Consider the following 18,527-nt stretch of genomic DNA (forward strand, 5'->3'; position numbering starts at 1 on the left):
TACTTCTATAAGTAGCCACAAAGATCATAACTATTGTATACGAGAGCATATTGACCAGCAAAGCCACAGCTCATTGACATTAATTATAGGGCTAGGGCACAGTGAGTGGCGATTTGAGGTGTTGCTGCATAAAAATAATATGTGCTATTGATTTATGGCAGTGGCAAACACGACGTCGTGTGCACGCGGCTGAAATTTTTTTCCAGCGTAAAAATTGGGCTGTCCCGCTCCTTCACTTTTTCTTCACCTCTCACTCCCCTTCTCTATCCTCCTTTTCCCCTTCTCTCTCCCATATTTTCCTGCTGCACCGTACTCGGTGATTCTTTCAGACAGCAGTTAATAAGTACGTTTTGTGTTTCTATTGACAGAGAAAATGTCCAACGCAGCAGCTGACTTTGTGTATCTAGTGTCCGACTCTGCCGCCGAGGCAAAGGCCTCTGTTCAGGCTCTTAATGAGATCTTTTCCAAGCTCACTGTTGCCGCCACCCCTGAGGAGCGCGCTCCGTTTGCGACTTCGTTTGCCACTCTGTTGAGCTCACCCGTCGAGGATCACGATGTGCCCACCACCGTCACTGATAAGCTGAAGTCTGCTCTGTCGTCCAAGAAGGACCCCGTTGCTAGACAGGCCGCCCTCGAGGCTATCGCCGCCGTCGCACAGAAGCAGTTCACTCCTTCGATTGAGCCTTTCATTGTCTCGCTGACCCCGTCCATCCTCGAGAAGGCTTCCGACAAGGTCCCTGCCGTCAAGGCCCTCGCCGAGCCAGTCACCATTGCTGTCGTTAAGGCTATCAACCCCAACTCGGTCAAGTACATTCTTCCCCTCATCTCTGAGGTCGTCTCTTCTACCCCCAAATGGCAGGAGAAGGTAGCCGCTCTCAACGCCATTGTCGCCCTCGTCGACGCTGCTCCTGGCCAGGTCGCTCTCCGCATGCCCGAGCTCATCCCCTTGCTTTCCGAGGCTATGTGGGACACCAAGGCCGATGTCAAGAAGGCTGCTCGTGCCGCCATGGAGAAGGCCACCGAGACTATTCAGAACAAGGATATTGAGAAGTTTATTCCCCAGCTCATTGAGTGTATTGCCAAGCCCACGAACGTCCCTGAGACCGTTCACGCTCTTGGTGCCACCACCTTCGTACAGGAGGTCACCTCTGGTACCCTCTCCATCATGGTTCCCCTGCTTTCGCGCGGTCTTGCTGAGCGTGACACTACCATCAAGCGTAAGGCTGCCGTCATTATCGACAACATGTGCAAGCTCGTCGAAGACCCCCAAGTTGTTGCTCCTTTCTTGCCCAAGCTTATGCCCGGTCTTAAGGCCAACTACGACAACATTGCCGACCCTGAGGCTCGTGACGTTACCCTCCGTGGTTTGAACACTCTTACCCGTGTTGGTGACGTAAAGGATGGCAAGATCCCTGAGGTTTCCACTGCTGGTGACGTCAAGGTCTGCCTTGGCACCCTTGAGAAGTTTCTCAAGGACAAGAAGGTTGACAAGAAGTTCACTCCTATCTTTGAGTATGTTGCCGCCATTGCCGGTACTTTCGTTGATGAGCGTAATAACGAGGCTGTCACCTGGACTGAGACTATCACTCCTTACTTGACTGCTTTCTTGCACGAGGATGAGGCCAAGACTATCGTCGAGTCCTTCCGCAAGGAGTCCATCGCCAACATTCCTGGCTCCGCTGTCGAGGAGGAAGAGGAGGAGGAAGGTGAGGATCTTTGCAACTGCGAGTTCTCGCTTGCATATGGTGCCAAGATCTTGCTCAACCGTACCGCTCTCCGTCTCAAGCGTGGCCGTCGTTACGGTCTTTGTGGACCCAACGGTTCTGGAAAGTCGACGCTTATGCGCGCCATTGCTAATGGCCAAGTCGAGGGATTCCCTACCCAGGAGGAGTGTAAGACCGTTTACGTCGAGCACGACATTGATGGATCGCACGCCGAGACCTCCGTTCTCGAATTCGTCGCCACTGACCCTCTTGTCGTTGACAGCAGTGAGGAATCCGTTAAGCAGGCCTTGCTTGATGTTGGCTTCACTTCCGAGATGATCCAGATGCCCATTACCTCGCTCTCCGGAGGTTGGAAGATGAAGCTCGCGCTTGCCCGTGCTGTCTTGAAGAAGGCTGATATTTTACTGCTTGACGAGCCTACCAATCATCTTGACACTGTCAACGTTGCTTGGCTTGAGAACTACCTCAACACTTGCGGAATTACCTCGATCATTGTTTCGCACGACTCTGCCTTCCTTGACCACGTTGTCGAGTTCATCATCCACTACGAGCGTTTCAAGCTGAAGAAATACAAGGGCAACCTTTCCGAGTTTGTCAAGAAAGTTCCTACTGCCAAGTCGTACTATGAACTTGGTGCCTCCGAGATGGAGTTCCAGTTCCCCGAGCCTGGTTTCCTCGAGGGTGTCAAGACCAAGCAGAAGGCTATTGTCAAGGTTTCCAACATGACCTTCCAGTATCCAGGCACTTCCAAGCCCCAGATTCGCGACATTACCTTCCAGTGCTCGCTTTCTTCGCGTATTGCTGTCATTGGCCCCAATGGTGCCGGCAAGTCTACTTTGATCAACGTTTTGACTGGTGAGCTTTTGCCTACCCAGGGTGAGGTCTACGTGCACGAGAACTGCCGTATCGCATACATTAAGCAGCACGCTTTTGCCCACATTGACCAGCACCTTGACAAGACTCCTTCGGAGTATATCCAGTGGCGTTTCCAGACCGGTGAGGACCGTGAGACTATGGATCGTGCCAACCGTATCATCAACGAGGACGACGAGCAGGCTATGAACCACATCTACAAGATCGACGGCACTCCCCGTCGCGTCGTTGCCGTCAATGGCCGACGAAAATTCAAGAACACATATGAGTATGAGTGTTCGTTCGTTCTCGGCGAGAACATCGGCCAGAAGAACGAGCGCTGGATTCCTATGCTTACTGCTGATAACTCGTGGATTCCGCGTAACGAGCTTATCCAGACTCACGCCAAGATGGTCGCCGAGGTTGATATGAAGGAGGCTCTCGCTTCTGGACAGTTCCGTCCTTTGACTCGTAAGGAGATTGAAGCTCATTGCGCCATGTTGGGTCTTGAGGCCGAGCTTGTCTCGCATTCGCGTATCCGTGGTCTGTCTGGCGGACAGAAAGTCAAGCTTGTGCTTGCTGCTTGCACATGGCAGCGTCCTCATTTGATTGTCCTTGACGAGCCTACCAACTACCTTGACCGTGACTCTTTGGGAGCTTTGTCGAAGGCTCTCAAGGGTTTCGCTGGTGGTATTGTTATCATCACTCACTCTGCTGAGTTCACCAAAGATTTGACTGAGGAAGTCTGGGCTGTGCTTGACGGACGTATGACTCCATCGGGTCACAACTGGGTTCAGGGACAGGGTGCCGGTCCTCGTCTTGATAGCAAAGAAGGCGAAGAGGAGGAGAAGTTTGATGCCATGGGTAACAAGATTGAGACTGTCAAGAAGGCCAAGAAGCTTAGTGCTGCTGAGCTGAGAAAGAAGAAGAAAGAGCGTATGTTGAAGAAGAAGAAACTGGGTGATGCCTATGTCTCTTCTGATGAAGATTTTTAAGTGTTTTTTTCTGTGTTCTTGATATTATTTTACTTTTTGATAATTTGATGTGTTTATGTTGAATAAGAAGCTGGAGAGGAGGTTTTTTAAAAGATTAGACTTGCAGTTTTTTATTTTGTTAAGGAATATATATTGATTTTATATATTAATAATTGTATCATAAAGCAATAGCCAGGTCAGGATATGACTGCTGCACGAGCCCAACGACGTCCTCAAGCTGTAAGCACACCCCCAAGATCTCTTCATCCCATTGTTTAAGTAATTTGCGATCGTGATCGTCACGGATATTGTTGAAGTATATGATCTGGTCGACGCGGTCGATTACTGCACGTAATCGCCGTTCCTGAATCATTTTTGCCGCGTACCCTTCTGCCGAGTCTGGCGTAAGATTCAGTAATTCAGCAAGTTCGGAAAAGGAGATTGTGGAGTATAATTTGGAAGCTGCTAGTAAGTTGTGCTCTGTGACAGCTTTATCGAGAACCGAATCGCGCTCGTAGTCATTTGGTTGCTGGAGAGGGGCGCCGTAGGAGATTAAGTGAGCTCTAGGGATTTTGCGCTTACATCCCGCAAGATACTTGCAAATTTCGGCTCGGGGAAGGAGATTATCGAAAAAGAGCTTGTCAAGAAGGGAGCGCTCGAATCCTGCAAGTGCGTCGTCAGCTAGACGCTCGTCTTTGATGAGCGAAGCAAGTAATCGGCCGCGAGCGGGACCTGCGGGTGCGAGTAGAGCACAAGACACAGCTGCAGAAAGACAGACTAGTCGATCGTCTGCTTCGACCGAGTCTTGTTGATGCGAGAGTTCGTAGTATTTTGCTGCCGCTTCGAGGAATCGTTTACGAGCTTCAAACACACGGGCTTGAGCAAGTTTGAAGTGTAATCGCGAGGCAGCGTCAACATTTTCAGCACGTATCAGTACTGCAGCTGTTTTGTTGATAATATCATCTGCAAGCATAACGCGCTCTGCCGCGGCTAAATCATCGTCGTCGTTCGCGATGTCGGCGTCAACGTCGTCGCTATCCAGGTCTTCGAGTAAGTTGCGAAGAATGCGCACAGCGACAGCGACGCGATACTCGTCGGAGATAATGCGTGCCCCGGAGTCGGTTTTGATGCCGCGCAGAACAGCGGCTGCCTTTGTGGGCCGCGATTGTGACTCGTAGAGTGTAGCAAGACGGTCGCGAATCAATGCGTCTTGCTCTTCAAAGGAGACGATGACGGGTTGTAGGCTTGTGAGGGCCTGTTCAAGTAAAGCCTCATCCGCTGATATATCCGGATTCGTAATTCGAGCTACATAAGATGCTATTACTGGCCGGGTGACGACGAGGCCGAGTGAAGAGGCATTAGCGAGAACGCCCGTGAGGAATGACTGTAGAGAAGCAGAGTCTGAGAGTGACGCGACAAGGCTTTCAAGTTGAGCGATTTTCTCAGGTTGTGGGACGTTCTGTGCTGTTAGCTGGTTGATTATCTCCATTTGACGTCCTATGGATATAATTGATGGAGAGAAATATGAGAGCGATTAATGTGTGGGAGTGGGCTACCATCGAGATGAGTTGAGATCAGCCGTAGTATTTATTCTGTGCGGCTCTCGAGTTTGTCTCTCGATCAATCGCCAATGGACACTCTTGGTGCAGTCATCGGTGGCCTGTCCTGCCTCGTCGCGGTGGCAGTGAACAAGGCGGTTCCTGATCCGTATTTGGTATCTACTATATTTATATTGTCTGTGGTTATAGATGCTAATTTCGCCATGCAGGACGAGGTCTTTCACATACCTCAGGCACAGAGGTACTGCGAGAATGACTACACCTGGGATCCGAAGATCACTACTCCACCGGGACTATATTATCTCTCAAAAGCTTTACTACGCTATCTTAAATGCTCGACAATATCTCTACGGGGAGTGAACGTTTTTGGCGTGTGCGTTGCGCTACCACTCGTGCTACGGCTATTTCCAGATTCCTCGCCTTCGTCATCTGTCACTCATCCGCGAGGTAGGCTCAGTGCGCGTACAGTTGTAATGCTGCAGCTTTTTCCTACCTTTTACTTTTTTGGGTTTCTATACTACACAGATGTATGGTCGACGATTTTTGCTTTGCTGTCAGTAGCACTTGCAAACTCATCGTCTACCGCCTTGCCAGTCATTTTTGTGAAAACAGCTGTTGGTCTCTGCAACCTTTGCCTTAGACAGACAAATATTGTGTGGGTACTGTACGCATTTTTAACTGAGCTACTTGCATTGCTTGTATACCCTGATGAGAAAGGCAAAGAGCGGGCGGATGATGCTGTTGCTCCGAACCGCACGGTATATGCCATCGGCTCGGCATTTGATGTCATCGATGTATGTTTGACTGTAGTCAGGCGAGCCGTTGCGAGATTGATGCGGAGTGATGTTAAGCGGAGGCGGTTTTGGCGTATTGTTGGTGGATATGGTGTGGTGGGGACTGTCTTTGCTGCGTTTGTACTGTACAACGGCGGAATTACATTAGGTAAGAGTCATGTTTGATCATTTTAATCAGCGCTGGTACTAACAAGGAGCAGGAGATAAGGATAACCATGTGGCGGGACTGCATATTCCACAGCTTTTTTACTTTTCAGTCTTCACCTGTATCCTGGCGCTACCAACTACATTTCCTCAGCTATCGCGCACTCTAACAGCGTTGCTAGTTCATCATCCTTTTGCATTCATAACCACAACAAGCCTCTTTGCGCTGGCCATCAAGTTTACAACAATTGCTCATCCGTTTTTGTTAGCTGACAATAGACACTATCCGTTCTACGTCTGGCGGCGAATAATCAATCGCACGCCTTGGTCTCGCTATGCTCTCGCGCCGGCATACGTCGTCAGCATGTATATAGTTTTTGTGCGTTCCTGGCGCCGCGAGCGCTTTGTTTCGGCGCTGGCATTTGTCGGAGCATGTGCGGCTGTGCTGGTGCCCAGTCCACTCATTGAGTGCAGATATTATATCGTACCGTATTTTGTCTGGCGGCTGCGAGTTGCTGCTAGTGAAGCTGTGGACGAAAATAAGGAGAAGAAGCAGGAGAGGGAGGTTAGAGAATGGTGTGAGCTTGTTTGGTATCTGATTATTAATGTTTGCACAATTGGGTTATTTCTGGGGAAGACATTTGAGTGGTCTCAGGAGCCTGGTGTCAAGCAGAGATTTATGTGGTAGTTCTTATCTTTATAAATAGAGAATTTGCTAGCCGAGAAGAAGTGATGTACATAGCATAGATGATAATATAAACTATGATTGCGTTCATGTATCCCAAAGACCTCTATTGAATTAGTACACTCATTGTACTATTGACCCATTGTACTATTGACTTCGAGCCATCGAACTGAACAGCCCTTTGTCTCAGATAGTATTGGCTGATACACGACAATACGCATCAAAACCTTGCATCAAATCGATGTAAAGTCGTAGCCGTGCTTATCGGAGGTTGAGGTATCAATACTTGAGACTCTGCTGCCTGCTATTTATCGCAAAATATATGCTTCCCTGAAATTGGCAATCCAGTAGGCTAGTAACAGCGGCCGTACACTAACTTGCAAAGTTTGCAGTAGCTGAACTGATTTCCAAATTGGAACAAAATTGGAGAATCTCGCAGCACAATTTCCTGATTGATCTTGAGTAGATCAGTAGTACCATCACCAATCTCTAGTCAAAATCGCCCATAAGAGTATCTGGATCGTACTCCAATCCAAGTTTTTCAAGCTCCGCTACACCTTCCTCGACGCGTCCAAGTGATATCAATCCCATACCGTAATATCGTCTCAACCTCGCATCCTCACTAAACGGCCATTCAAGCATAACTTCCTCAAGTCGATCAACGATTCGGAGTACTTCGCCCCGCTCTATAGAGACAACGACGAGCGCCGGATAAAGCGAATCTGCGAGGTCTCTAACTCTTCGTCTCGTGGCCGACGCCGCAAGCTTTGCTTCCGAAAGTCGCAAGTATGCTCCTAAAGACACAAGAAGCCATTCCAACAGCACTGATTTCTCGCGCGGAGAGCGCGCGACTGCGAGCATTTGTGTCCAGAAAGGCGCCAGGGTATGTGTCGTGACGGAGCGGGTTCGTGGAGGAGGAGCACGCGTGCGCAGGAGCAGCGCCAGAGCTCGACGAGCAATTTCGGTGTCATCGCGCAGAATTGAGATATTGAGTAGTCGCACGAGCCTGTCGCGGTGCGCAGTCTCGAGTGACATTGATTTATCAGAAGTACTTTTATGTTAACGAAGATACAATATGCTGTTATTTTAATATTCTATTACGCCGATCGAGCTGCGGCGTTGCATTTTAGGGTTTATTTCAAGACTACTATAAAACCTGCAGAACTGCAAAGAAAACCAACAAATGTCATGTATATGTACGGTTCATAAAACACAAATCAACAAAATGAAATCTCAGTATTCACCCTTAAAACACTCTACTGAGCAGCCTCACGGTACTTAGCCTCCTGCTCGACCTGAAGCTGATCGACCTCAGGCGCCAGCTCGCTCAGCATCTCGTACGCGGCCTTGTGGAACGCGAGCTGTGCGGCAATCAAGTCAGTCAAGTTGCGCAGCGGCTCGGGGGTGTCAAGCACGTTCTTCATCACGCTCACGGCCTCCTCGGTCGCAGCCACAAACTCATCTTCAGCCTGTTCGACTTCAACGCGCGCCGCATCCTGCCTTTCGGGCTTCGCATTACGAGCCGACGTCTTGGCCGAATCAAGCGATAACCGTGCGTTAGTCACTTTTCTGCGTGCCCGGTCGGCAAATTTGAGACTCGTGTTGAGCGTAGTCGTGAACGAAGCGTTGAAACGCGAGCTGATCAATGCATCCTGAGCCAGCTGCGCCTCACCGACGCGTTCCTCTGCAACGGCGTACTTCTCGAGTGCGACTCCGAGAGGATCGGTGATTGGCAACTGGTGCGAGGCGGCAAGTGCTGCACGCGAGATTGCATGAGCAAAAGTCTTGGGAGCAGACTTGGTAGTCGAAGAAGTCAAGGCAGCCTGTGCCTCAGCCGCAGACGAGGCCTGAGCCAAGGTCTGGACACGCTCTTGCACGCTGCGCGACAGATCAATGACAGATTCTCTCTGATGATTTCGTTAAAATGATGTACCAAATTGTAGAAGAAGGCCAATACGTACAAGATTGGGCGGGTAGTCGTAACCTTCGTGGCCATACTGGGAACTGCATGCATGACAAGCGCGTTAGCACCGATAATTGATAAAAGCGATCGGTCAATTTAACCGAATTCGAGAACAGGCATCCAAGAAAAAGATCAAAAACATCTTATAGTCAAATCATTTGTCAAAAACATACGTAACTGCAAGCAACTTGGTGTGCACAGCCTTCAGCGCATCAACGCGCTTCTCGAGTTCGACGTACTCCTGCGGGAGCTCAGTCTAACATTTAGAATTGAGTCAGTTCAGTCTGTTGCTTTTATCTTCTCAAGTAATTATCCAATAGTAGACACCATGTAATTCAGCAACTCACAATCTCATCTGCATTTCCAAGGCGCTCCTGGATGAGTCGACCCGTGCGACGCGCAAAGGGGGAAAATGACGAGGTAATGCCCTTCAAGCTCTGATTCACCGAGTCCATATTCAAGCTTCCTTCCTTAAACGGATTCATCTTTAATAATTCTTGTTGATCTGCAGCTATGACAATGTCTTGTGGGATGATTGCTGACTATGTTCAGGCGAGGTTTTGCGGTACCAGCAGAGGAGACGTACGCACGCGCGACAAAACCGTGTGATGCTGCACTATTTTCTGCCCTAACCTCTATTATGTAAGTGATTAGCAACATAGTTAGGATAGTCTGTCAGCTTTGAGCAAGACTGTAGTGCTTTGCTTACGACTAGTGGCCTATTGTCAGCGACTTATTTGTGCATACTCAATATTACCAATCACTCGATATATAATGTAGAAGCTAAGAGCGTGACAGAATGTACATCTAAATCAACGCGTCATACAAATTCTCCAAATAATTCTCCGCCCTTAAACTGCAGCTTCAATATTGTCAGAAGATCATTTAGTGTCATTCTCACTGTCGTCGTACTAGAACATTGTAGGCCTAATGCCCCGATTCTCTGAGTCGCTTGAACAATTCCTCTACTCAAACAACAGGATCCTCTTTAAAACCTAGTCTAACCGGTTCTGACATGCTTCACAATTCCCGACTCATCAACGGTGACATTTATTCTAAACAACAGTACACGTCAATAAACATCTCTCTAAAAGCTAAATAAGCATCTACACTCACCTCTCTGGCCGGAAATCCATAGTTGTCAACATACCAGGCTTGATCACACGCGAAGGATTAGGTAATTCAGACTCGGGGAAACTCTGCCAAATTGCATGCTTTTTAGCCTCTTTCTCCCAGTATCGACATCATAATAGACGGCGAGCAATTTAAGTACTTGCAAAGTATACTAAAAACATACCGTATCTGAAGATGGGCCGGAATTGGTGATCTTTTTCCCAACGAGCTTGTTGCTCCACACCTGCGCCAGCGGATCATTATATCCACCGGGCTGATTGGTACTCATTGCTGAATATTAAGAATAGATATATTTTAAAAATAGTATAGCCTCTTTTGATAGCCTAGTGCTCTAGAAGTTAGAGAGGACAATGAAGGCGAATGCCATGGTACGCGAGTCCCCAGAAAGACACATGACATGCGCTTCTCAATGAAAGCGTGCGTGTAGACTAGATATGACGTATATGACGTATATGACGTACATTAAGATGACTAAACTACTTTAACGTAGTGGGTCCTAAAAACTATTCACATGCTATATTATAACTACAATACTATTGCATATATCATTCGAAGATGATATAACTTTTAACATGCGTTGATTTACTAGTATACCAGTATATTTGCAGCCAAAAATTGCCGATCCCAGCTCTATAATAATACTATCAATTCAGTTGACCACATCTGCCTTTGTCTCCAAATAATGAGCTTGAAATCATTATGCTAAAACAAATGTATTCACCAGCCAACAATCTCACCAGCTGTAGCGTTCCGGATATCATACTCATGACTCTCGTCTCGCTTTCACAGTCTCATTACCGCTCACGTTCACTTGCAGTATCCACCAAAATCGCATCGTCATCAATAGGCTCGTCCTGAAATCTGGAAATTCCATCGTTGAGACTCGAAACATCTTCGTCTAAGTGGAGAGACTCCGGTCTTCTAAAAACAACCTTCTTATCATGAGATTTAATGATTGAGTCAACAAGATAATATTGTATCATATTCATACTATACATAGTTAGTATTTACTTCTTAAAAGCGGATTCATAGTTAAGCTCACATTAATGGAAAGACCTGTAGCATTGTCACGTCAGTAACTTCCTGATGGAATTATTTGAACGAAACAAAAATACACGTACCAGCATAACAAACGATACCTCCGTTCGCTCATGTCCCTTTGTCCACGCAAGGAGGAATTCGGCTAGGTCATCCCAGAACGGCATTACTATAAGCATAACATATACCGTAAACTTCATGCAGCTCAGGCCAAGAAAGTACATGACAGCCTGTCGCAAAAACCAGTTGAACTGAGGCGGATTTCCGTAGTCGCCTGAGCGTGTGCCAGGAATACGAAGGCTTTCCACACCCTTTGAAATCATGGACAAAAAGAACCAAAGCATGGGCACCCCAATTGTGGTATCTAGCAGAATATTGAGAAAGTACCTTTGTTTGAGTTAATAAGGCTTAGAAAAAGGCAAGCACGAAAAAAGACCTACCAATTACAAGGATTAGTCGGCGCATCTTCTTCCTTTGTGCTCGACAGAATTGCCAAAAATAAGTTCATAGCGTGTATGCCACTGGCACCCAGAACCTGCTTCGAAACGTCAAAAGTCCTGTAAGACTATATTAGATAGATTTTCTTTGCGCTTAAGCAACGAATGAGACACTTACCAAACAATGACTGGCCGACGGGGTTCTTCCTTGTATCGCTTGTATACTAACGACAGCACTGCCAGGCCACCCATTGCACCCTGCACAACAAGGGCAAAGGGTCCCAATAGCTTGCACTGATTGTCCATTTTAAAAAAGTTATATCGTGAGATTTGAAAAGACCAGAAAGACAAATGTCAGAGACTGACTTAGTCCCTTCAGCGAGCGTAGTATATGTGATATATAAGCACAAATCAGTCCTAATCACAGTTCATACTGCTGCAGACTACAACAATAATCAAAAACAGTAGCACAATTAATGTTCTATTGCTTCTTGCTATCGCACGCAATAAGAAACAGTCAGCTGTGCGTGGACTTGCCCGTCTCATTCGAGTTCTCTGGAGGCGATAACAAGCGTGCGCCACACACCAACGCCACACGCCACAGCCCGGTTTTTTAACGCGTAATGTGCAAGTGCAGCTCGCGTAAACAGTAGAGACTTGAAAATCGTTGTCTGTTTTTCTGTTGTCGCGGAATCAATCACTCGTATTTCTGAGTTTTACCATTCTGTTTTCGTATTTTCTTTAGTCATGGGTCTGTTTTCGTTAAAATTTCATGCAAAATCAGCGGTAACGACCGTGTCCGCTATTGTCGATATTATATTTACCAATTTGGCGATGCTTTGTCTGCAATGGACTGATCATCGGTGGCCGCAGCTATCTGACACGATCCGGACAGTGATCGTAGCGTCTTTATGGGGATACTTCCTTTATATATATCAGGTTGCTGATCTGATCTAGCTCGTTCTTACTGAAACTGCGACTAACCAGCAATAGACGATCAAGAAAGTCAGCATTTCTTTCAGCGGCGATGTGCTAGATCTGCAAGCAAATGCCATACTAATCTGTAATTACTGCTGTTTTCTGTGAGAAACTCAGGTGACTTACTTGTTTGTGGTGTGTATAGGCAACCACAAGTCAATTGGTGATTACATTCTTCTGCATGCCTTGTCTTCGTTCTATCGCATGTCTGGCAGACTTCGATTCTTGACTTGGCATGGCTTGTTTTCTATTCCTTCTCTGAAATGGATATGTTCTAGCTTATGGGTTGCTCAAGATTGGACATTCAAGTCCGAAGAAGACAAAGAACATATACTAGGGTCTCTTCAGGACGGTTATCATTGTATTAAATATCACTAATCGAGACTGAAAGCAAGCAATATATTAAGCTAATTCTGCTGATTGATTTTAGGGATTGCATTATTTCCTGAATCTGTCCGATATTCGGCTGATGTGGCCTACGAACACAGACGCTTCTGCGCTTTTAATGGGTTACCTGTTTTCAGACACTGTCTTTATCCGCGATTTGAAGGTTCTTGTTAAATCAATAATTCACGTCAAATATGTCAAAGAGATTATTCTGACTAAGGCTTCTTGCAGCTGCCGTTCCTTCTATTCAGTATCTTATTGGAAGAATTGGAATTAACCTTGTATACGATGTCACTTTTGTTTACCAGTCGCCAGAAACCGGACAGTCCTCTGTTACCAATTCTAAATCTACTGACTTCCAATCCCAGATTGGAAAGTCTGACCCAATCCCTCATTCTCAAGATTCACACGTTCCTGGTCAGCCGCAAAATGCCTCCCATAGTGAGTCTGTGAGCAGTGTCGATGTAGCTCCTTCACTGATGGATATCCTGCTTGGCCGCGCTGAATCTTGGGAGTTTCATGTACACGTTGAAAAAGTTCCCATTGCTCAAGTTCCGCTTGAGTCTCATGCTCTGGAGAGATGGTTGGAAAAACTGTGGCTCAAAAAGGATAAGCTTTTAACTGGGGTAGAATTAAAAGGAATGTCATTCAAAGGTCTCGGTTTTGTGTATTACTTTGGTGATGAACTTGAGACTGAAATTTAAAAGCTAAGATTTCCTTCTAATGGTATCTGAATATATCTTGCTACGACTGCTCATACTGTGTCTAACTGCACTACCTCAGTGCTATGTTTATTTAATTATTTATTAATTACCGTTATAATACATTCAATCTTGCCTCCTTAAGACATTCAGATAGACAAAGTGCCCATCTTTGCAGCAATTTCATCGTCGCGGTTTTCCTCTGCAACCTCCTCATTTTCCGCCCCATCCAAATCCCGCTCTAGAGCCTCAGACCTAGCTTCATCCTCATCCTCCTCTTCTTCGCTCTCGTCTTCGTTCTCGTCTTCGCTGTCTTCTTCCATGTCGCTTAAATCGTCCAGCTCTCCAAACCCACGATCTTCAAAAAGATCGTTAATTTTACCAACGAGAGGATGATCCTCTGAGAATTTGTTGCCATTCAACTCAAGTTTCTTGAGATTGTACATCGTATTGCGAAGAGCGGTTGTGATAAGTTCCACGCCTTCAGCGTCTATCTCGTTGTACTGCAATCTTAAAGTCTCAAGTTTGGGAAATCTTCCGACATCTATGAGCGCCTGGCCGAGGACAACGCCTCCACGAGCAGAAAGTAAGCAATCGCCAATTCCCAGTTCGATGAGCTCATCTGCCCAATTGGGGATGACCTTTGCCAATGCAAGAGCTCCCTTAACAGTGAATGTATTGTCCTGCAGATCTAGCTTTTGAAGTTTCTTACTGTTGGAAAGACCAGAAGTGAGAAGTAGTTCTATGCCTTCCTGTCTAATTCCATTCTGATATAATCTGATCTCCTTGATCTCTTTGTTGGCAGCAAAGCAAGCAGACCAAGCTTCCATGCTTCCATTCTCTAATCTGTTGCGGCCACAAATCACCGTCTCGAGAGCATACGGACTCTTTACTTCTTCCTTAGCTTTTGCAAGGTCCTCTAAAGCTGACGCAACTTTGGCTCCGGCTAGAGGTCCGAATCCGTTATTGGCAAGGATCAGCTCGCGTAGTGGCGTATGCTTTGATAGGAAATCTGATAGAGGATCGACGGCAGACAGACCAAGAGCGTTATCGGAGAGGTTGATCTTGATTAAATCCGGGAGTTCTAACAGCGCAGGAAGCAAAAACTCCAAGCAGGCTGGGATCTCGTCTTTCAAGCGGCCAGTGAACATGTCGGCAAAATTAACTTCCTATATGTAGGATTGTGTTAGAGTAACCATCGTAGTAGATTGCCACATCAATTAGGCTAACGCACTTTTAAAGTCTTCTTTGTCTTCAACGCTTTAGCCAAAGCTTCGGATGCCTCCACACCAAAAGTGTTGCCAGACAGATCAACTGCCTCAACGCCATCAATCTGCTCCAACTTCTCAATGAAAGGAGCAATATCCGCGGCAGTGTCCAATTTAAGAGATTGGTCTTTCAACGAGAATGTCTTGTCACTCATTTTAGGTAAACGACCAGCTATTATAAATACTGTGAAGATACTGTGAAGTGTACTGTTGTGTATTAGATCACTCCAAAAAGCTCCTAGTACTGAGGGTTGGGACGTGAGAAAAAAAGTACTTTGGCAAACGCGTTAAGGGTGGTAAACATTGGATCTTGTTACCCTGACTTCAAAACCTTTGTATAGGTACAAACCAATTACTATTGACTCAATTAGTCGGCTTTCTCTCCCAGCGATTTGTAATACTCTCGGGTAGGCAAAGTTCGGAATCATATTCAATACCAGTTTAATACTAGCTTAGTCTCGCGATTTACTGTTTGATTCCTATTAAATATTTTACGTTATGGCTTTTGAGACTGCTACCTTAAACACTTCAAAGGAGACTGAAAAGCGTACGTACTCTTATGATTCTGCAAACGAACAATTTAGAACCCTTTTACTGATTTTGAGTATTTAGCCATCACAGAAATTAAAGCTGGTAAGCATATGATGAAATAGGACGTGGACTGAAATTTTTCTCGGTATTAACAATGGTTTTTCAGAGCGCCCAAAGCCTTGCTGCGTCTGTCTTGATCAGAAGCAAGCTCGTGATGAGTGCATGCTAATCAGCGAAGATGGCCGAAAACAGTGCGCTGATCTGATTACAGAATACAAGAACTGCATGAAGGGCTACGGATTTAATGTTTAAGAAAATAACGAGATATATATGAAGCTCACGTTCTCCACTCTGCGATTTTGATCAGCCGAGATTTGCACTAATGTATGTAAGAAGTGCGATTTTGCGAAGAGAATATTGGTTTAGATTGTAAATATAAAACATTAATATATTCAAAATATACAATGTAAAACAATAATCAACCACCTATTTTCTTCCTGATCCATTGACTACCTGACACTCCTTGATATTTTGTCTATGGCTTAGTGATACATGTTTGGTACAATATATAATTGTTCCAAAGAGCGAACAAAAAGAAGCAGCCAAAGGATAGCATGGTGTTTGCTACTACCCATAGATCAGGGTATTTTGCAGGAGGAGCTATAGTAAATTCGAGAATATGAAGCACGACTATTGCAAGATATGAAGTCTAAAAAACGTGTGAGAAATCATCCCTCAGAATTTGTGAAGATTAGGTTCCAATACTTACAACCACGATCAGCTTTCCAAGAATAAATTTTGGCAATCTTTTAGAAGATGACATGAGCCAGTTCCAGAGAAAAAATATAGCAAAATACTGCATGACTAGGCCGTCTCGTTTTAACAGCGGAAACAAGCTATCTAGAAATTAGAGACAGAAAACAGACACCATAACTATAAATATTAGCTTACCTGAACATAGCAACATTGTTAATCCAATAAATATAACTTTGAATATTCACATCCATCTCTCCGACCAGCTGCAATGTCACTGGCATTAGAGGCAGTAACACACTTTTCTCATGCACTTGAAATGAAAATAAAAAAAAACCCCACGCAGACGCAGACACTCCCCAGATTAACGCCTTTTTTCTCGGATAAAACAGTATCAGCAGAAAAGCCGGCAATACAGATATCAAAGTAGCAATCAAGCTTAGCCTCTGGAGATAGTCGGGAGAGAATAAAGTCTTTAATTTTACAAATGTATTTACAGCACACCAAAAATTGGCGACCTTGTCTTCCCACAAGCCCCTTGCAAAAGGAAATATGCGAATTAGTACCTGTAGCGACTGTGTGTATATTCCTTCCAAAGTAAACCCGCTACTCAAAGCAATAGGAGCTAATAAACCGACGAGAGCAATCAGTACGGAGACCGCTAAAGAGACGAAGCGCGGGAGATTGAGACGGGGAAAAATGCAGATTCCAAGGAGGTAAGCAAATACAGGTAGCGCGTAGTAAAGAGCCATTTGCTTAAATGCTAAAGCCAAAACGAAGAACAGTGAGCCAATGACTAACTTGTCTTTCAAAATGTTGGTAAAGCCAAGTAATGCCAAACCAAGCATGACAGAGTTGTACTGGAAATGTCCATGATCGATTAAAATTAATGATGGTTGCAACAGAATAGCTGCTGTCGATATACTGTGGTGAAAAGGCGATAGTTTATTGCTTTTCATTTTCCAACGGATAAACATAGATACTGCGGGTATGTACACCGCGAGATCGCTGACGATGACGGTCATTCGCATATAAGAAATGAGATTCGGGTCCTCACATCCACGAGATGAATCGAGTTGAAACCACGTGGAGTTGATTATTGAGCCGCTACCAATCTATTAGTATATGCTGTACATATTCTAAGCAGGTAATACTTACAGCCATCCTAAAACCCAGGAATGATAGGCCGTTGCCGGAGGATAATCTAATCCCCAGTACTGAAGATCATACCAATACCACTGGCTTATGGGTAGATGATACGTGATCTCCATCCAGTGTCTCTGAGCTTCAAAATCACCATACATTGGAAATACTGACTTCCCTAAAGATTTATTAGAAAATACAACACGGAAAGCATATGCGAAATTGGGTACCTGAATACGGTCCTAGACCGACTCCGAGCCGGAAAAGGAGTGATATCATGATAATTACCTGTCTCGCAACCCATTGCGTGCGCGCAGCTTTAAATGTCCCGAGAAAAACTCCTAAAGGAGTGTTGTCAGGTTCAGTGCTGAGATCCGAATTCACTGCTTTGGTAGATGAATGGTCGGAGGGCGACGTTGCAGCAGAGCTATTTTTCTTCGTGGAGACTTCTCTAGACTTGGCAAGTTTTGATTCAGCCATAGCTGGATCCCTAAGATAAATCGACCTAGGACTCAAACTGGCAAATCAATGCCTCGTTTTCTCTTGATTTGGCCAGCAACATGTAACTGGCAAACAACCATACCTTGAAATCCGTGTTGTACCCTCAACGACACTTAAAGTTCGCGCTAAGTGGTGCGGCTCATCTGCCATTATTAACCGCCCAGCAAAGCAAGTACATTCAGCGTCTCAAAGCTGGGCATAGTTATACTATCTTGCACTTGACTTAACCAAGAGCGTTCGATCGATTTATGGATTCGTGATTTTGAGCTTAGGAGAAAGCCTGCTTGATATTTTGGTTTTTTTAGACATCATTGCTGCTAGTTCGGACGAAGCAGAAAGAAGAATTAATCGACAGCCGGCAATACAAGTGTGTGCTGTCTATTACTACACAATGCCCCCCATGAATTTAAAGAGGAAGATGATAGACAGCAAACAGAATTCACAAGTATTTGATTCCGGTGGTCGATATAATACCCGGAAAGAAGAGTCTCGGAGCGAAAATCAGCCCTTGAAATCGAGAGGACTGCATTCACCGCAGAACATTCACAAGCTATCCCCAAAGAGATCAAGGAAGGAGATTTTCCCCGTAGAAATAAATATGTATGATATTTGTGCTATTTTATTTTAAAGAAGCAATACTAAACAGTATTGACCTCATATATAGGAGCGTGGGCGACAAGATCGAGCGATTTAATCCTACAGTTCGATGTCATGTTTGCCATCGGCAGAATCCTTCGCTTCTTTCCAATGAGAACTGTGAATGTGAAATCTGTCACAATGTAACTTGTCTTATATGTATGCGACAATGTGAGATTTGTCGTTCTCTGTGCTGCAGCACTTGTAGTCACGATATGTGCGTTTGTCCCTATCGATTGTCTTCAGATTACAAACTAACATACTTTACTCTCCAGTCTTCCTGAAGATGCCGTGTATTGTGATACGTGCTACTCGGAGAAGTAGT

General features: G+C 45.4%; 11 protein-coding genes across 11 annotated transcripts; 4 read left to right on the forward strand and 7 right to left on the reverse strand.

The window, feature by feature from the left end:
* The first annotated feature begins 221 nt into the window (after positions 1 to 221).
* V2V93DRAFT_366504 (armadillo-type protein) lies at positions 222 to 3,720 on the forward strand. The gene is made up of 2 exons (XM_066909328.1): positions 222 to 343; positions 408 to 3,720. Coding segments are annotated over exons 1-2 (3,165 nt in total). The 5' UTR covers positions 222 to 342; the 3' UTR covers positions 3,572 to 3,720.
* Positions 3,686 to 5,100, reverse strand: V2V93DRAFT_366505 (uncharacterized protein). Its single transcript, XM_066909329.1, has one exon. It carries the CDS (start codon positions 5,037 to 5,039, stop codon positions 3,729 to 3,731), a length of 1,311 nt encoding a protein of 436 aa, XP_066766964.1. The 5' UTR covers positions 5,040 to 5,100; the 3' UTR covers positions 3,686 to 3,728.
* On the forward strand, positions 5,025 to 6,826 carry V2V93DRAFT_366507 (alpha-2-glucosyltransferase Alg10). The gene is made up of 3 exons (XM_066909330.1): positions 5,025 to 5,264; positions 5,319 to 6,051; positions 6,104 to 6,826. The coding sequence occupies exons 1-3, from the start codon at positions 5,181 to 5,183 to the stop codon at positions 6,733 to 6,735; spliced, it is 1,449 nt and encodes a 482-aa protein (XP_066766965.1). The 5' UTR covers positions 5,025 to 5,180; the 3' UTR covers positions 6,736 to 6,826.
* Positions 6,731 to 7,805, reverse strand: V2V93DRAFT_385133 (uncharacterized protein). Its single transcript, XM_066912228.1, has one exon. The coding sequence runs from the start codon at positions 7,765 to 7,767 to the stop codon at positions 7,222 to 7,224; it is 546 nt and encodes a 181-aa protein (XP_066766966.1). The 5' UTR covers positions 7,768 to 7,805; the 3' UTR covers positions 6,731 to 7,221.
* An 8-nt stretch (positions 7,806 to 7,813) lies between these two features.
* On the reverse strand, positions 7,814 to 9,310 carry V2V93DRAFT_366511 (BAR domain-containing family protein). The gene is made up of 4 exons (XM_066909331.1): positions 9,043 to 9,310; positions 8,869 to 8,951; positions 8,694 to 8,736; positions 7,814 to 8,639 (listed from the first exon to the last, which is right to left on the reverse strand). The coding sequence occupies exons 1-4, from the start codon at positions 9,178 to 9,180 to the stop codon at positions 7,989 to 7,991; spliced, it is 915 nt and encodes a 304-aa protein (XP_066766967.1). The 5' UTR covers positions 9,181 to 9,310; the 3' UTR covers positions 7,814 to 7,988.
* Positions 9,311 to 9,404: 94 nt separating this feature from the next.
* On the reverse strand, positions 9,405 to 10,204 carry V2V93DRAFT_366512 (uncharacterized protein). Its single transcript, XM_066909332.1, has 3 exons — positions 9,993 to 10,204; positions 9,812 to 9,894; positions 9,405 to 9,750 (listed from the first exon to the last, which is right to left on the reverse strand). Exons 1-3 carry the CDS (start codon positions 10,095 to 10,097, stop codon positions 9,696 to 9,698), a joined length of 243 nt encoding a protein of 80 aa, XP_066766968.1. The 5' UTR covers positions 10,098 to 10,204; the 3' UTR covers positions 9,405 to 9,695.
* A 116-nt stretch (positions 10,205 to 10,320) lies between these two features.
* On the reverse strand, positions 10,321 to 11,830 carry V2V93DRAFT_366516 (vacuolar membrane protein-domain-containing protein). The gene is made up of 5 exons (XM_066909333.1): positions 11,483 to 11,830; positions 11,308 to 11,424; positions 10,951 to 11,254; positions 10,872 to 10,885; positions 10,321 to 10,819 (listed from the first exon to the last, which is right to left on the reverse strand). Exons 1-5 carry the CDS (start codon positions 11,608 to 11,610, stop codon positions 10,624 to 10,626), a joined length of 759 nt encoding a protein of 252 aa, XP_066766969.1. The 5' UTR covers positions 11,611 to 11,830; the 3' UTR covers positions 10,321 to 10,623.
* A 128-nt stretch (positions 11,831 to 11,958) lies between these two features.
* V2V93DRAFT_344384 (uncharacterized protein) lies at positions 11,959 to 13,507 on the forward strand. The gene is made up of 5 exons (XM_066907863.1): positions 11,959 to 12,243; positions 12,298 to 12,367; positions 12,428 to 12,643; positions 12,713 to 12,832; positions 12,901 to 13,507. Exons 1-5 carry the CDS (start codon positions 12,052 to 12,054, stop codon positions 13,371 to 13,373), a joined length of 1,071 nt encoding a protein of 356 aa, XP_066766970.1. The 5' UTR covers positions 11,959 to 12,051; the 3' UTR covers positions 13,374 to 13,507.
* On the reverse strand, positions 13,434 to 14,889 carry V2V93DRAFT_366526 (uncharacterized protein). The gene is made up of 2 exons (XM_066909334.1): positions 14,605 to 14,889; positions 13,434 to 14,539 (listed from the first exon to the last, which is right to left on the reverse strand). Exons 1-2 carry the CDS (start codon positions 14,791 to 14,793, stop codon positions 13,520 to 13,522), a joined length of 1,209 nt encoding a protein of 402 aa, XP_066766971.1. The 5' UTR covers positions 14,794 to 14,889; the 3' UTR covers positions 13,434 to 13,519.
* A 26-nt stretch (positions 14,890 to 14,915) lies between these two features.
* On the forward strand, positions 14,916 to 15,685 carry V2V93DRAFT_366527 (cytochrome C oxidase copper chaperone-domain-containing protein). The gene is made up of 3 exons (XM_066909335.1): positions 14,916 to 15,185; positions 15,251 to 15,271; positions 15,336 to 15,685. The coding sequence occupies exons 1-3, from the start codon at positions 15,137 to 15,139 to the stop codon at positions 15,479 to 15,481; spliced, it is 216 nt and encodes a 71-aa protein (XP_066766972.1). The 5' UTR covers positions 14,916 to 15,136; the 3' UTR covers positions 15,482 to 15,685.
* On the reverse strand, positions 15,505 to 17,625 carry V2V93DRAFT_399766 (glycosyl transferase). The gene is made up of 5 exons (XM_066912564.1): positions 17,296 to 17,625; positions 17,081 to 17,243; positions 16,121 to 17,029; positions 15,939 to 16,065; positions 15,505 to 15,878 (listed from the first exon to the last, which is right to left on the reverse strand). The coding sequence occupies exons 1-5, from the start codon at positions 17,543 to 17,545 to the stop codon at positions 15,705 to 15,707; spliced, it is 1,623 nt and encodes a 540-aa protein (XP_066766973.1). The 5' UTR covers positions 17,546 to 17,625; the 3' UTR covers positions 15,505 to 15,704.
* Positions 17,626 to 18,527: the final 902 nt, after the last annotated feature.

The sequence above is a fragment of the Kockiozyma suomiensis genome, assembly GCF_038497685.1.
Source record: "Kockiozyma suomiensis strain NRRL Y-17356 unplaced genomic scaffold V2V93scaffold_4, whole genome shotgun sequence".
NCBI classification, from domain to species: domain Eukaryota; kingdom Fungi; phylum Ascomycota; class Lipomycetes; order Lipomycetales; family Lipomycetaceae; genus Kockiozyma; species Kockiozyma suomiensis.